The 18,267-nt window shown below is 43.7% G+C and overlaps 1 protein-coding gene across 7 annotated transcripts in view; it reads right to left on the reverse strand.

Moving 5' to 3' along the window:
* FRYL (FRY like transcription coactivator) overlaps positions 1 to 18,267 on the reverse strand; it is a 352,830-nt gene that overhangs the window by 227,857 nt on the left and 106,706 nt on the right. For 6 of the 7 annotated variants that reach the window (XM_074992742.1, XM_074992741.1, XM_074992745.1 and 3 more), the window contains one exon: positions 6,970 to 7,169. The exons of the other annotated variant lie outside the window; for it this stretch is intronic. In XM_074992742.1, the coding sequence (XP_074848843.1) occupies positions 6,970 to 7,089 (120 nt within the window). In that variant the 5' untranslated portion in view covers positions 7,090 to 7,169. The remainder of the gene's footprint in view (positions 1 to 6,969; positions 7,170 to 18,267) is intronic. 7 annotated transcript variants of the gene reach the window in all.

The raw sequence follows: 18,267 nt of genomic DNA on the forward strand, positions 1-18,267 counted from the left end.
GGCCCTTCTCACGTCTAGGAGATGTAGGCGCACCTCCTTGCTGGAGCTGTGAGGCTTCGGGTAAAACGAGGGTAAAACTATTGGTTCCTTAAGATGGAACTCTGAAGAAACTTTTGGAACGAAGGCTGGGTGTAACCGTAAGGTTACCGCCCCCTTTGAGAATACTATGCAGGGTGGCGTTGCCATCACTGCTGCAAGCTCGCTCACCCTGTGGGCTGACATAAATCGCAAGGAGGAAGGTTGTTTTCATCGTAAGGAGTCGGAGGAATACTGTGGCTAATGTTTCGAAGGGTGATCCCGATAGCGTGCTGAGCACCAAGTCCAAACTCCACGCAGGTGGAAGCAGTTTTCGAGGAGGGTACAGGTTTACCAACCCCTTCAAGAACCTTGTGACAATAGGGTGGGCGAATACAGTGGGCCCTTCCTCTGTATGCCGAAAAGCTGATATAGCAGCGAGGTGGCCCTTTAGCGAGGATAGAGAAAGCCCATCTTGTTTGAGGTCCAATAGGTATTCTAGATTACGGTTATAGGAACGTCAAGGGGAGCTAACTGCTTGGCGGAACACCAGGCCGTAAATCAAGTCCATTTCTGTTCATAAGTCCTCGTGGTGGAGGTCCTTCGGCTACACTCCAGGACTTGTTGTACTCCCTCCATACACATGCTCTCTAAGGCGCTGAGCCATGGATTAACCATGCTTGTAGACGCAGATCCTGAGGGTGTGGGTGCACTATGGACCCCTGAGCCTGCGTGAGTAAGTCCGGCACCACCGGTAGGGGAAGTGGTGGGCGATCCGACATGCGCAGAAGCAAGGGAAACCATTGTTGCCAGTCCCAAGTTGGGACTATGAGTATCATGCGAGCTCTCTGCCTTCTGGCTTTCTGCAGAACCTTGTGGATAAGCGTTGTGGGGGGAAACGTGTAAAGTAGAGGGCCCTTCCATGAAATCATGAATGTGTCCCCCAGGGACCCTCGCCCTATTCCTGCTCTGGAGCAGTACTGGGGACACTTCTTGTTGTACTGGGTGGCAAACAAATCGACTTGGGGAAATCCCATGTACGAAATATGCGCCGTAGCAGGTCGGAGCAGATCTGCCATTCATGTGTGAGTGCGAAGCGCCTGCTCAGCTGATCTGCCTTGACATTGTGAGCACCTGGCAAGTACGAGGCTTTCAACGTTATGTTGTTGGCGATGCACCAGTTCCACAATCGGACTGCTTCCGCACATAGCGCACATGATCGTGCCCCTCCTTGTCGATTGATGTAGAACATAGTGGAGGTACTGTCGGTATTGATCCCGACTACTTTGCCATGCAGGTAATCTCGAAAACGTCTGCACGCATTGAACACTGCTCTGAGCTCCAGTATGTTTATGTGCAGTGTCTGTTCCGCAGGGGACCATAGCCCTTGTGTCACCTTGCTGCCAATGTGCGCTCCCCATCCTATGTGGGAGGCTTCAGTAGTAAGAAAAATAGAAATTTGTGGTTGGTGAAAAGGCACCCCCACTAGCAGATTCTTGGGATTTTCCCACCACGCTAGGGATCTGCGCGCCTCTGTCGTGGGCGACACTACCTTGTGGACAGTGTGGGATGCCGGTTTGTAAACACTCGCCAGCCAATGCTGCAGGCTTCGCATGTGTAACCTGGCATTCTGTACCACAAAGGTCGCTGCCGCCATGTGGCCCAACAGCTGTAGGCACGTTAGGACCGGCACCATGGGGCTGTACGTTATGACTTGCACCAGTGAGCTGATGGCGCAGAAGCGGGTGTCGGGCAGGTATACTCTTGCTGTGATAGAGTTTGTGTGTGCCCCTATGAACTGTATATCTTGTGTGGGTTCGGTCTTTGACTTTGCGAGGTTGATAACTAGGCCCAGCGAAGTAAACATGTCCGCGGTGACGTGTATCATGCGTAAGACTTCTGCTTTTGAGGCCCCTTTCAGCAGGCAGTCGTCCAGATATGGGAAAATAAACACCCCCCGTCTGTGCAGGTAGGCTGATACCACTGCCAGGGTTTTGGTAAAAACTCTGGGAGCCAAGGATAGGCCGAACGGAAGAACCCTGTACTGGAAATGTTCCCTGCCGACCTTGAAACGGAGGAAGCATCTGTGTGCCAGGTGGATTGTTATATGAAAGTAAGCATCTTGTAAGTCGAGGGCTACAAACCAGTCTCCATCGTCCAGTGCCGTAAGTATGGAGGCAACTGTGATCATCCAAAAGCGTTGCTTATGCAAGTAACGGTTGAGGCCCAGCAGATCCAAGATCGGCCTCCAGCCTCCTGTTTTCTTCTCTGTTAGGAAGTAGCGTGAATAAAAACCTTTCCCCTGGAATTGCTCCGGCACTCTTTCCACCGCCCATATGAACATAAGGTGATCCACCTCCTGCTTGAGCCTCGCCTTGTGGGCACCGTCTGAGATGAGGCCTGGTGGGAGGCTTCGTCGGTGGAAGTGACTGGAAGGGGATCGTGTAACCCGTGGCTATAATCTCTAGCACCCATCTGTCCATGGTGATCTTTTGCCATTGGGAGTGGAACAGTCTGAGGCGATGATGGAACATGAGATGAGAATGGCATTGAGCGATGGTGTTGATAGTGCAGCCCCCGACATACTCGTCAAACTTGTTGTCTTTAGGCCTGCCCCGAGGGCGTACGGCTTTGTTGAGAACATCGCCTGGGAGTTCTGTACTGCTGATGATGATGGCGGCACCCTTGGTCGTAGCCTCGCTGATATTGAGCACGCTGTGGTTGGTAAGTGTAGCATCTTTGCTGAGGATAAAATTTCTTCTTCTTGTATGGGGGAGTATAAATGCCCAAGGTTCTAAGTGTGGCCCTCAAGTCCTTGCTGGAGTGGAGGACCAAGTCGGTTGAGTCCGCAAAACAGCTTTTGTTTATCAAAGGGAAGATCCAAGATCTTCGCCTGCAGGTCCCTGGGGATACCAGACGTCCGGAGCCAGGATTCCCTACACGACCACTGCTGTAGCTGTTGAATGTGCTGCTGCGTCCGCCACGTCCAAGGCAATCTGGACTCCCGTCCATGACACTGCATAGCCCTCTTGAACAATCGCCTTTAAACACCAGCTTCTTGTCTTCCGGGAGTGAATCCATGAGGGGAGTAAGTCTGGAGTAATTGTCAAAGTTGTGGTTTGATAAGTGTGCCGCGTAATTTGCCACTCTCAATAATAGGGTAGAGGAGGAATATACCTTCCTGCCAAACAGCTCTAGCTTCTTAGCATCTTTATCTGATCCCCCCGATTTGTACTGAGACGCCTTAGACCTCTGCTGGGACGATTCGACCACCAAAGAATTTGGTTGTGGGTGACTAAAGAGGAACTCCATGCCCTTGGCTGGGACGAAGTACTTCTTATCCGCTCTCTTGTTCATAGGTGGAATAGAGGCCGGGGCCTGCCATATGTTAGTGGCTGACTCCATAATGGCTTCGTCCAGGGGGATAGCAATTTTGGATGAAGCCGGAGGTCTCAAATTTTTCAGGAGTTTATGATGCTGCTCCTGCACCTCTGCTATTTGAATGTCCTGTATGAAAGCTACTCTTTTGAACAGTTCCTGGAATTGTTTAAGGTCATCCAGGGGGGAGACATCCCCAGGGGCCATGGCCTCATCTGGTGAGGATGAGGAGGAACCACTGGGGTAAACCTCCCTCAAATCCTCGGGTTCCCGTGGTCGACGATATACTTGCTCCCTGGAGGATTGTGAAGGAAGGTCCCGGGATTCTGGACCTAACTCCCCGGGACAACTGTGTTCCCGTCCCAGAGCGAGAGTGTACACAGGGGTATTGAGAAGCAGGGGAGGACCTGCCCCTGGATCTAGACCTGAGGTGTCTGTGTTCAGCATGATGAGGACGACCATAGCAGCATGGGCAAGGGCCCGGTGATGGAGACCTGGACCACAATCGGAGAGTGTACCCATGATGTCTGGGAGAGCGGGACCTCCGTGACGACATAGATAGTGGTGAAGCTGGTTTGTGATAGTACTCAAGGGGATCCGTGCCCAGAAATGGTGAAGGTGGCCCAAGCCACGGCGAAATTGGTTGGAGGAACGGAGAGGGAGATCCTAGATAAGCCGGTGGAGTCACAGCCCACCGGTGTGGCGTGTGTATCTCGGGGGCAGCGCGAGGTGATAAGGGCAGCACAGCCCTGTCTGGAGATGGACTGCAGTGCCGAGCTTTCGCTTTTGCCTTGCCCCTCCCCTGCGGGGTGGGCGCCGCCCCTTCCCGTGCCGGGGATCTCGGCCCTGTTGTTGGCTCCGCGCTCAGCAGTCAGCTGCGGTGCCGCGCGGGTAGCTTCCTCCAGCACCAGTAGGCTCCATGCTGGGGGCCCCTGCGCTGTCGGTGCCGCGGGGGCCGGTGCCGCCTGCATCTGCGCCACAGATTCCGGCGCTTGCCTCACTGGCGCTCGCGGCACCTTGCGTGCCATCTGTTGTGTAATCGGAGGCTCAGCCTCTGCCACGTGCGCTGCCGCTTTCACGAGCTCGTGGCTGGGGACTCTGCGTTCCGCTCGTCCTGCCCACTGGCAAGGATCGAGCCAGGGAGAGTTTCCTCCTCTTCTGCACCGAGGGGGTCAAAGAGGCTGCCTTCCTCTTATGCAACCCAGAGGGCCCTTCTGCGTGAGGGTTCTCCGGCGGTTCCGGCTGGAGAGCCTTATCAAACGAGCATTTTGAGCCTCATCTCTCTGTCTTTCCTGGCCCTGGCTGTAAGCGTAGTACAGTGAGAACACTTCTGGGTAACGTGCGATTCCCCCAGGCAGTGAATGCATTCACTATGCGCATTGGAGGCCGGCGTAGCTTCGCGGCATGACTCTCACTTCTTAAACCCCGAGGAGGCCATTGCGGTGAGTCTTTACTGTTAATAGGGTACTTAGCCCATAATCAGTGCCTTTTTATCCCAAACAACAATCACCGGCCTGCGGGGCAGCAGACGGCTTAACTAGCCTTCTTGTCCGCCCCTCTCTCCTTCGTTCCTCTTCTTTCTGCTAGCTGATATTCTCTCTCTCTCTTTTTTTTTTTTTTTTAAATAGTGACAAACACAAACAAACTACACGTAAAAACAACTCTCTTATCTGACTCTGGCTTTAGCCTGAGGGGATTCTGTCTGCAGCCGATGGCGGTTGAGAAGGGACTGGTGGGGACCGGATCGCACACATGGCCGGGGGCGCACAAGGGAGCGGCGTGCGTCGGTGCATGCACGATCCAATAGAAACTGTTAGAAGAATTCCGATCTGCGGCGCCGGGCGAGCCCGACACCTATTGTGGAGCACCCACGGGGACCACTCGAAGAATTATGTAATTCCAGATATCTTAGAGTAAAATGTTCTGCTGATTTATTTCAATGTTCCTACCTGACTCTTTAAACAGGTTTTTGGTTTTTATTGATTTGCAATATACATTGGTTACCCATTCTCTTGCCCAGCTGCTAGTGCCACTGCTACTCAGTTTTAACATACATCTTCAAAAGGAATTTCAGGAAGAAAAATATCAATCAGTGTTGATGTATGTGATATTATCTGATTAAGATGACAACAAAGACCACTCTTGCAAGCACTGTTCTAGATTTGCAATTCATTTTGTAGAACATGTGCCAAGTGAGATGTCTATACAAAGGTTATGATTGGTTGGTTCTGATTATACTGTTTTTTTGCATGTTATCCTTATTGCATTTGAAGTTATGAGCTTTGACTATATACTTGTACTTCAGCGTGTTTGATCCCAAGTAGCATGAGTGAAATGTTTAGTCAGTATATTGTGAAGGGACTATTCAAGCTCAATGGGCCATCAAGGAGAACCTGACTGACCATGGGCCTTGGTAGATTCCAGTTCAGACCCAAATAGGCCTTCTTGGGAAGGTTCAGACAAGCATGCGGGCAATGTAAAGAATCACTTTTCTAATTTCTTGTTAGCTAGCATGGTGAAATAGAAATTCTCTTTTTGGTTGGTTAGGTGTACCATATAAGTAGACGACCACTAGATTGCCCTGTTTCTGAGCAAACAACAAGCGGGCCTGTGGAAATTTAGAGACTAACATTCATTAACAGCATGAGCTTTCATGGGCAAAATCCATTTTCTCAGATGAAAAATGGAGAGGAAAAACAGAATCTAGGGTTTATATGGACAAACTGGACATCTCTGTACAAAAGGATGAATAGACATAAACCTGACATTAGGAATATGAACACACATAAACCTGTAGGGGAACAGTTTAACCTCCCGAGACATTCAATAATGTATTTAAAAGTAGTCATTCTACTACAGAAGAATTTTACTACAAAATTACAGAGGGACACATCTCAACTGGAATTCATTTACAAATCTGGCACCTTTAACCTTAACTATCTTATGCATTACAAGGGTAATTTCCCCATTGTTGATAGTAACAGGAATGACACACATCCTACTTAATTTTCTTCATAAACTGGTCCTACATGTTACAGGTAACCTATTCCCTCTCCTTCCCTGCTAGGTAAACACTAAATTCTCCTTTTCTTCTCTATTTCGCATCTGTGAAAGTGAGTTTTGCCCAAGAAAACTCAAGGCCTAATAAATTTGTTAGTCTCTAAGGTGCCACAGAACTGCTTGTTATTTGTGTACCTACAGGTTAAAAAGGGTACCCCTTAGACTTTTTCGCAGCAATTCATCCTGAATTGGATATTCTTAGTAGTGTCCTGTCCCATGAAAGCACATAGTTTGCAGCACAAGATTCCTTTTTTGTTCAATTCTGCATTTTACAGGATATATAAATGCCAGTAAGTATTGTCGATAATCTGTAATAGTGTTAGTGAAATACAGTTAAAATCCAGTTAGTACCCTTGTTGGTACAGGACTTTCACACCTGCATCCCAAAAGATACCCACTACGAAAACTGTTCAACTACAGCATAAGTTCTTGCTCTACACTTTTTTAATACAAATTTAAGATACTGAATTTCACACAAATTGAGCAATTTTCTGGCTGCTATCACAAATGACTCACCAAGGGTTCAGCCATTACAACTTCAATTTTCTTTTCAGCTTGAACAGCAAACTCGGCAAAGAGGCTCTTGATGACATACTCGCCAGGTTTGACATCCGGGTCAATAGTAATGTTAGACATAATGACGCTTCTCTTTTCCAAGGTGGAAATCAGGTTAGGAGAAACTCTACGATTATTCACACTGCTGGTGGGTGCTGAGGCTACAGAGAAAAGAAATAAAACCAAAAATTAATAATAAAGTAATAGACTATCAATTTTAAAGCACATTGTACTATACACAGTACATCAGGAAACTAGAACTAGGAAAACATTACCTCTAACCTTCACTAAGGTTTTAAATTTGTAGAATATTAATTTGATTCAAATAAGTAAGGAAAAATGTCACTTCTCATTTTTATCATTGAAAGGCAAGAATCAGTCAAAAGGGGTGCTCCAAATTGGTGGGGGGTTACTGGAACGTATGGTCCAGGTGACCAATAGTGGAATTTGGGTCTTTCACCTCCAAGATCATCTATTCAAATCTAATTCAATTAAAGTTACCATAATCATGATTATTTGGATGAGGAAATAGCATTAGAGGGCCACTAAGTCTATACACCTCCATTGCGAGATGCATTTCCTGATTTGAATTTTCTCAAGTCATTCCAGATATTTTGATACCAAGTAAAACTTTGAATAACTTCACTGAAAGCAATCCCCAAGTATTACCTGACTGCCAAATTAGTTTCTTCCTCACAAACATCCCTGCAGCATCCACAGCCCATTTCTTTTTCCTCTATTTACACTAGGCTGATCCTTGTCAATTATACATTATTTTATATATCTGTAATTAGGTCAGACTTCTGTTCTCCTGAATAAATGTCAAATTCACTTTTAGTCACTTGTGTGAATTGCCACTGCTTCTTATTTCCCTCCCCGGACTCTGCTAAATGTAAGTTAGTTTGTATTTATATGAGGTATCTAAATGCAGTATTGTAAACTTTAAACAACATTTACGTGCCAAATAGATATCTGCTCTATGTTGCTCAGTTTGCACAAAAACAGACACATTTATTTATGAAGACTCCCATGAAGTCAGATTCAGAGGTGGGTGGCAGAAATCACCCAATAATTCCTTAGTGTGTACCAAGATGGCTATTTATTTATTGCAAATTATTTTAATTGATGACCAATAACTTTTACCTCCTATTATTCCATAAGCAGTATACCCTCATTTTGTATTTGTGCAGTTGATTAAGAAAACCAACACTGGGTCAGACCAATGGTCCATCTAGCCCAGGATTCTATCTTTCTACAGTGGCCAATGCCAGGGGCTTCAGGCAGAATGAGCAGAAGAGACGATCATTGAGTGAAGCACTTCCTTTGTCAGTTCCTAGCTAGGGACACCCAGCATTGCATCCCTGACCATCTTCACTAATAGCCATTATACTCCAAGAACTCATCTAAGTCTTTTTTGAATCCAGCTGTAATTTTGACTTTCACAACACCCCACGGCAATGATTTTCACAGCTTGACTGTTATGTGAAGTTGTAATTCCTTTTGTTTGTTATCTGCCTATTAATTTCACTGTGTGACTCTCGTTTCTTGTATTATGTGAAGGAATAAGCAAACATTTCCTTATTCACTTTCTCTACATACTTCATGATTTTACAGACTTCTATATTTCCCATCTGCTAAAACATGACTAAAGGTTTAAGTCCCTGTCTTTTAATCTCTCCTCACTTTGGAGTTGTTCGTATCAATCATTTTTGTTGCTTTTTTCCCCTCCCTGTACTTTTCCCCAATTTTTCCAATTTCAATATATCTTTTTTGAGATGGGGCAACCACAGCTGTACACATTATTCCAGACGTGGGCACACCATGGATTATCTTATTACCAATTATTTTCCTAATGGCGCCTAACATTGTCAGAATTTTTAATTGCCAGTTTCACATTCAGCATATTTCCAGAGTATTATTTACAATGACACCAAGATCTCTTTCTTGAATGGTAACAATTGATTCAGACCTCATCATTTTGCATGTATAATTCATATGTTTTCCAATGTGTATTACTTTACATTTATCAATACAATTTTAGCTGCCACTTTTCTGCCCAGTCCCATAGTTTGATACGATTCCTTCTGAACTCTTCAGGCTGCTCTGGACTTACCTACCTTGAGTAATTTTGTATTGTCTTCAAATTTTGTCACCTCACTGTTTATCCTTTTTTTCCCCAGTTAATTTATGAATATGTTGAACATCACTGGTCCCAGTACAGGTCCATGTGGGGCAATGCTGATTTTCCCTATCCATTCCAAAAACTCACCACTGACACCTCATCTTTTGACCAGTCACTGGGTTAATCTGAATTTCTCCTTATGTGAGTCTGTTTAAATTATCTTTATTTAACCTAATTCTAAATATTTCAGACCAGTTCATTTTACAAGTTTTAATATTTATTTTAACTCTTACCTGCAAGTTAACTCTATGAGCTTTTTATCTTCCACATTTAAAAAGAGTGTATTCTTTTCTATCTTCCAAGTAATTAATGCAAATAGTGACTACTACTTAAGTTAGGCTAGTTGCTAACCCACTTAACTTCTGTTTGTGCAACTCAACAACTAGTAACTACTTTGCCCAACTTCAGTCAATTACATTTCCATGTAATACACACTTACATTTTCCTATAAAATATTATTTGGTACTGTAACAAATGCCTTACTGTAATGTATTTCTTTTGTTTAAGGAATTTATTATTTTCATCCTATAAAAGACAGCTAATTTCATAGATTTAAACTTCCATTAGTATCTAATGCTTATTGTGGATGTTTAGTGCACAAAATGACTGTTGTTATGCAGCTATTGTAAGATAAATTCACTTATTGGTCTCGTCTCCACATTACATCAACAAAATTTATACTAATTAGCAAACTTCTTAAACTCAGTATTTGGCAAACATATCTACCTCTTCATATAGACAACTACATCTCTTGCTAGAAACATTTCAAAAAGCTCTCCTGAAAGTCATAGTTACTTAGTAAGAAGTATGAGAGCTACATTGTGTCTGGAATAACTGTTTTTACAGATGCAGTTATGTACCAAATACTGCTAGGACCTAAATAAAGAAATAAAAACAGCCCTGGTGAATTTCAGCTCTTTAAGCAATAGAGAAGGAAAAAAAATAAGCTATCTGCCAAATTTAAAAAAAAGATGAAACTGTTAGGAAAAAGCTTTATTTCCAATAAGTAGAGGGGGAAAAAAACTTTAAATAACTGTGTAATAATGCCCTTTTAAGCTTATATGGTTATCAGAGAAGTTTTTTTCCCTATTTGACAAACACAGATTGAATTATGGAACATCATACGACCTTCATAATAAAAAACTACAGAAGTTGCAGCAGCTCCACTTTTTAGTGACAGTCAATATTCATCAGCGAAAACAAAACAAGCGTTCATTAGAAATTTAATTGATAACCTTTGTTTTAAAGTGTCATGGTAATTTCACATAAATTCTTATCAGATTAAAACTACAGGTTGATCCTCTCTAGTACGGCATCCTTGGGACCCGACCTATGCCAAACCAGAGAATTTTCTCAACCACAGTAGGTCAATATTGTCTAGCAGCGTTACCAACATTTCCACTGATTACTAGGCTCTTATGTAGAGAAGCTAGAGCTAAATAACAGGACTGAATAGTGAAAGCCAGGACTGTGAGTGAAAACAAACTGTATGTGACCATGGCAAACTTGACCACACCCATGATAAGTGGATATCTTGCTAACTAAAATCATGCCAGACCAGAGAGGTTCAACTCACGCTAAGTTAGAGACTAAAGATGAACTGTGTTAACTTTTACTGTAAAAAAAAAAAAAAAAAACACAAGAAACAAAAAACCAACCCCTATTCATCTGAATTTATTTTTTAAGTCAGCACTTGTGAAAGGTACAAGATTGATGCTAACAAAGAATAGCACACACAGAGAATCTTAATGTCAACAGCAAAATTACTTCAACAAACTCAAAGAAATTTATTCAACAAATGCCATGGTTCTAAGGGCAGGGCTCCCCCAAAATTGTGGGGTGTGCCCACAGGGCAATTCAGAGGAAAGTTCAAGGAAGCATGGCATAATGTGGACTAGCAGGGTGTGAGGAAAGAGTGCCACCCATCGCTTCTCTGCGCATACCTCCACTTCTGCCACATTTCCAGCTGCAGCTATGACCCCAACATCAGTTGTTCTGCCATCAATTCGAGGAATCAAAACTAAAACAGCAAAGCCCAGGCAGGAACTATTAATGACGTCTTGGTTCCTAACCTGACCCACAATTTTAATCATCAGCGGGAACATACAGTCGAATTCTAATGCAAGTTTAGAAGAAAATCACGTAAGTGACACTGGATCCCACTCTCCCTCAGAATAGAACTGGAAACCCTTTTGCACTCTCTTTGGAGGAAAAGCTTTAGTTAGGGCTTATCTTCCTTGAAGAATAGAAATAAAAGAGTGCTGGAGAAACTACTTAGGCTTTTGACTAAAAATCCTATTGGGCAGAACTGAGCTTCATGTTAGGAGTTAGTATACTACATAATCTTACCAAAACCAAAAAGCAGTCAAGTAGCACTTTAAAGACTAACAAAATAATTTACTAGGTGAGCTTTCATGGGACAGACCCACTTCTTCAGACCATAGCCAGACCAGACTCAATATTTAAGGCACAGAGAACCAAAAATAGTAATCAAGGTGGACAAATTAAAAAAAAAAAAAAATCAAGCAATTAAAGCAATTCTCAAAATACTTATGAATTTCAAAAGAAAAAACAGGAATGGAACTGAAAAGTTTCCCTTTGGTCTCAAAGGTTTACAACCTGATTAAATTTAGAAAAATAAGGTGTGGAGTTCATTACTATCTCTCAGTTCTCTAGCTACCAGAACAGATGTAAAGGAAGTGACTTGCAAAAGATGTGCATGTTTTATGTACTACAAAATGAGACATTTAGCGAAGAAAATAAGTTCTGATGTGCATACCTATCAGAAGTATAATTATATTTTGTATGACTATAATGACAACTTCTGAGACAATGTTAATGTCACTTTAAAAGCTTAGTCAGTCTAACAACAGTCCTGGAAAGTACTTATACTACAATCATTTAACATGTATGCATAGGCAGATTAAGTGACTTTCAGCCACACACCAAGTTAATATCAGAGCCAGAAACAGAAACTCAAAATCCTGACTCCAAGACTCTCTCTAATTATTGATCTATTGGTTAAACTGAAATAACAGAATGAATTTCTGGTTCAAATAAAAGAGATGGCGTGCAACCTGGATGGTTTACGTTTAATGAAGCACTGCCTAACATAGTTTTCCTGGTTTACTATAGGTTGTCATAGGTTTTTCATTGTATACCATGCAGTATAAACAGGGGAGTAATGATAAAAGTAAGGAGGTGATTCTACCTCTGCACACAGCATTGGTAAGAGATACTGAAATACTGCATATTGTCTAGTAGATTGGTGGATACAAGATAATCAAGTTGATTATCCTTAATAAAAAGAGGACAACTCTTACTGATATCATTTTAAAATTTCAAAAGGAACCAGTATCAAAAATACTACCAGAACATGTGTGTCAATATGATACTGTTGGTAACTTTGGCTTGTTCAACTTGGGGAACCCAATTAAATGCAAGGAAAAAAATGGACATTTCAGAAGGCCACATCTTAAAACAGAAGAAGATAACATTTTTCTTTTAAAATTACACTGAGAATGCAATCATCATATCGTCTGTAAATACCTCAATACAATCACCACTGGTGATCCCAAAATTTACAAGAGTGTTAACACTTAGTATATAAAGTTTGCTATATATGATAAAAGCACCAGCATAATAAGCTGTTATTAATACATAGCAAATGTTATAAAATTTCAGGGGAAGAGAGAAAGCAGAAATTCACGTGTCTGCTGATTAATAATAAATACAACAGTTTCTATAACCAACTTATAAGCTATTACCAGCATGATTTCAGCTCTTCATATCAAATGGAATTAATTTTCTATTGCATGAAAATAATGAATTTGAATTTGATATGACTGCAAAACATGTGGATTTTAAACTACATATTCAAAGGCATCTTGTTATAACAGTAGTAATAAATCCCTCTCTCTATAGCTTTGCCGCCATGAAATTTGAAAAACTACATGTCATTCTGGGCAACACATTATCTAAGACAGTGGTTCTCCAACTGTGAGTCAGGTCCCCACAGTAGATCATAACCACACTTCAATGGGGGAGCCAAAGTCAGTATTAGATTTACTGGGACCCAGGGCTGAAGCTTAAGCCCAAGCCAGAGTGGCAAGGTTGAGCTTAGGCCGCCTCTCTTCCCACCCATGGTGGCAGGACTTGGGATCAGCAATCTCTTCTTCCCCCAACCAAGGCATGGCTCGAGCTCCACCCTCCTCCCCAGAAATCCTATAATTTGTTTGTCAGATGATAGTCTGTAACAATCAAGTTTGAGAAGCCCTGATCTAAGATATATTAAAATATTGCCTATGAAAGGTCAAGTATGCAACTGACTACATGATGATAAAATATTGGCTACAATTTTGTTATCTCCTCTAACACTGTTGTTCTTTGTCCTGCTAGTACAAGTATTTTTTTGTCCTAGCAAGAAGTAATGTTTGTGCTACTATATTGACCATATTCTATCAATGATGACTACAAAATTACTCTGGTGCTCTTAAAATATGGAGAAAAATTAGGTACCAAACACGTTTAAAAATACTATGTTACTAAAAAATTAAATTTTGAACTAAAACCATATTACTCACAGTAGTGCAAAAACAAAATAATACATTCACAGTTCTTTGAACACAAATGAACATTATTCATTTTAAACAATGTTCTGTTTGTTTATTCTGTTTTCATGATCTAACATCGTAAGCTGCTATGTGGAAAGTCTGTGAGCAAGTGCCCCTGTCATGCTGTAAAAAAAGAATCTGTAAAACAGCATTGTTTTAGTTGCTAGGAACACTCCAAAATGTTTAGATAATTTCAGGGAACAGTAAAACAATATAAAGAAGAACTAAACATACAAGATACCCATAAGGTAGGAAAGCAAGGCACACCATTCATGAATTAAAACTTGAAGCTGAAGTATTATATATTAAACTTCAGAAAGCCAGTATCAGTTATTTTAATTAAGGCAACCAATTAATGAGGCAATAACTTTAATATGAATGTTTGTGACATGCTTATCTACCTCAGGGTCTCCTCCTACCACGTACAGCACCAATTAGTAAGATATTATTGGGATTAATCATGGACTCCAATTTCAACTGAACTAGTCCATGCTTAAAGACAGCAACAAGCTTGAGTGCTTGCTGAAAGACCTATGCCTGTTGATCTCTTATGACAAGGCAATCAAAAGTATCCTATTAATGGGAGTGGTCCTCTTGGCTGTTTCTATATATAATAGCCAGTACTGCCAACCTCAAGAGTAAAAATCATAAATCATAGCATAAAAGAATTTGGAGATTAGTTAGGCCAATTATGAGTTTTAACAAACATAATCAAACCATGTTTTCCAGTCTCTCAACTTTTTGGCTCCCCTCCACTGTTACCTACCACCGCTGCATTTCTGGGGAACCAGAGCATGACCACCTTTCAGACCTGTGTTTTTGGGGAGCCAAGAAATGATACTCATGAAAGACAACTCTCAACCCCACCTGTGGGGAGCCTCTGTGGGAATCAAAAGGCAAAAACACTGAAACGGGAAAGAGTAGACACATGTAAACCCCACCAACAAGGGTGACTGGATTAAAGGAAATACCCCTAGCCTCATCTGCATCGAGGACAGAACAGAAAGACTGGAGAACAGTTTTCCAAAGCAGGAAGTGCACTGAAATTTGGGATAGGGAAAGCAGAAAAGCACTGCCTGATAGGAAATCGCTGCTCCACATGATGATGAACCCAAGCTTGCTCATACCCAAATTAGGCATTATCAGACCAATTCTAATAATGGCTCCTATTGATATCCAAAATACTGAAACTGCCTACTTGCATTGTGAGCTTTCAAGGAAAATCACCCATAGCCAGGCATGATCAATCTCTGTTGTTTCACCTCTTTTTACCATAATCAAATCGAGTATTCTTGAACTATTGTTCTGTCCCTACAAAAACACCTACCCTTGCTCAAGAAACTGTTCTGATGCCTGGATGTAAACTCTATAACAGCTCCATTGAGACTTCATTACCTCCTGCCTGATCAGACTGGGGGGTCTGCTTGTCTCATGCCCTCTGAACCCCTCAGCTACCATCCGGGAACCCCAATCAGTGCAAGCTCCACAGAGTGGCGAGATTCTCTCTCTCTCGGCATAGCCTCCCAACCTTGCCTTATGTAATCAGTTATATGGTTTGCTAGTCCTAACGATTGTGATCCATTTCAATTTAGATTTAAAATTGTAACTCAAATATATATTCACTACCCAGACATAAATGACTTAGTTAAACTGGTTGCTTCTCTCTCTTTTTCTTTTGCTCACTCTCTCTCAGGAGGTGTTTTTTTGGCTTCCCCATTGACTCTGCAACACCCCTTCTTGCGCCTATGCTAATGATTCCTCTGGTGCCCAAAAATCCTGTGGGGTTCACCCATCAAGTGAGTTAGTAGTAGAATGATTGCGATGTGAAAGTGGTGATTGGGGTGGGGGTGCTGAACCCCGGGGGTGGGGGGAACATGGCATATGGAGGCTGGCAGCTGAAGGTACTGTATAAACCAGCCACTAAGTCCAAGGCCACATAACAGCCACAGGCCACAGCTTGGCACTACTGTGCAACCCAGCCCACTGAGTACAGGGACCTATGAGGTGTCAGCTTGTACTCAGGGTGGGTGGGTGTGAGAGAGAAACAGAGAGAGAGGACAACGGGGGACCCTGGGTCAGGCAGAATAGCTCCGTTGGGAAGGAATTGACAGAAGAGAGAAAAAGCAAAGCTCCTTAGGAACACTAGTAACAAAAGCAGCACATTGACAGAATTATTCACCTCCCCCTTGCCCCTGTAATGCCAAATAAATGAGCATAAACCAGAGTGACAGGCAAATCTGGTAAAGTCACTCCTCCGGCTATGGGAGAGAGAGAGTATTTCAGGTTAGAAGTCAACCATTAATGCATATAAAAATGCATCTTCTTGGCTGCACAGATGGAAATTGCATCTATTTTCTCTTTCCCATTAAAATAGGGAAACTATCAAATATTTCTTGTTACTGTGTTGACTTCCCCTCCTCTCCTGCCTCACTGCCATCCAGGGGTTCTCTCCTACATTGGTCCTTCTGAACCAGGATGGCAGCCATTTTTTCTGTGGTCCTGGCTTCAATCTCACTGAAAACAGAGGGCAGTTGCAAGCAGTTTTATTAAGGGCAGCTTTCCTTCCACATGAAAATAGACTTCAGAGAGATGGCAGCCATTTTGCTGTCTTTGCTCATTTGACAACAATACAAAGTTCAGTATTCTGAAGTACAGAAAATTCATAAGCATGGTTAGCAATCCCAGTCAACTACCCCAGCTTCTGCACCAGCCTGGGCCTATTTCCTCCCTAATGAGTCATTGTTCCAGCCTGCATCTGCTCCAACCTCACTAGGCAATTCCAAATTTGCCTTGTATTATACAATGATTTTCTGGGTAGGTAATAGTTTTGAATAGCACGCATAAGTAGCCTGCTTTCTTTATGGCAAAAGAATATAACATGAAATCATAAACCATTCAAAATGTGGGGAGTTCTGCTTATTGGCTATGTCTACACTGGAGGGCTTCCTTGAATAAGCCGGGCATTTTTTGAAAAAGCCCGCTGAGCATCTATACCCGCTGAGCATCTACAGACAAAATGCATTCTTTTGATATTGAATTGAAAGAATGACGCACTTCTTCAAGTGACCCTCCTCCGCTCCCAGATGAGGAAGAATGCCTGTTTCCAAAAGATTCTTTCAGAAAAAAAAAAGAGCATGTGTAGGCACTCCGGGGGCCTTTTTTCAAAAGAGGAGTCCTCCATGGCTCCAGCCAGCTGGAGCTCAGAGATGCCCCAGCCAGTGCTATTGGAGCTCTATGCTCTCTGTGTCCAGTTGCCTTGAAGGCACAGGGAGTCCCAGAGACTCCATAGCAGGAAGTTGAGAGCATGAAGGGAACAAGGACGCAAGCTAAGCGCCATCACGCACTCACAGCCACACCCCTGCAGACGACACTCACACAATGGCTGACAGCCAGATACCCTGAGACCTCCAGGGAACCAGCTGAGGAGCCCCAGGAACCCACCTGGGCCACCAAACAGAGGGCCTCCTCCTGGACTGAGCCTGAGCTTCAGGACCTCCTGAGTCTGGGGCAAGATAAAAATGTCCTGTGGGACATGAGCAGGAAGAGGTGGACCACACTCACATATGGCTGGCTGGCTGGCTATTGGCCTGCTGGTATGCTCCAAAGTCAACAAGCTGCAGCAGAGGTGCACCTGGCCAGGGATGCAGCCAGGTGCTTGGGGCTGACCCCTCCACCTGCCCCTTTCTACCAGCAGCACCACAGCCTCCTTAAGGGTGAGGACAGCTCCCCCTCTACACAAACTCCTCAACACCATGGCTGACAAGCCCCATGTATCATTGGAGCCAGACCCCAAAATGGGGGAGAAGCAGCTAGGTCTGTCCCGCCAGACCACCCCACTGGAGCCAGAGCCCCCCTCAGATGCTGAGTCCAGAGGGGAGACTCTGGTAATTGCCATGCCTTCAGGATCCTTGAGCCAGACGACATCAAGCAGGACATTCCCAGACCTCTTCAAGGGACTCCTGGTGCATACCCAGAGCATCGCGCACAATGAGGCATTGACGGGAGGGCACCAGCCCCTGCCATGACTGGAAGCAGTCCAACCACACGACTGCTGGCCCCAGCCCAGAGACACCCAGTAGACCACAGGTCCTGCCTCATGGACACACCTCTCAGGTGACAGTCAGCACCCACTTCCATGGGTAGCTCCATGAGCCACAAGGGCAGAGAAAGATTGAAGGACACATGCTGCACCCATGCAGGGACACCTCAGTTCCTGGAAGCATGACAGATTGTCAGCTACAGTTGGAGGTGGCAGACCTGGCATGGTGGAGGGAGGCTTGGGCTGAGCTCACGGCCCACCCCAGGACTAATCACCAGAGTCCTGAGTGAGCAGACGGCCTAGCCTCCACCCCCTGCCTCCCCTCTGCCCTAGCTCCCACTGACCATCATACTAGGGTTTGCCTGGTGGCTCCTGGCATGGTGACATTCCCAACTGTGAGCTCCCACTGTGGATGTAGGTCCCCA

This window comes from Carettochelys insculpta, chromosome 4 (genome assembly GCF_033958435.1).
Source record: "Carettochelys insculpta isolate YL-2023 chromosome 4, ASM3395843v1, whole genome shotgun sequence".
Lineage (NCBI taxonomy): Eukaryota > Metazoa > Chordata > Testudines > Carettochelyidae > Carettochelys > Carettochelys insculpta.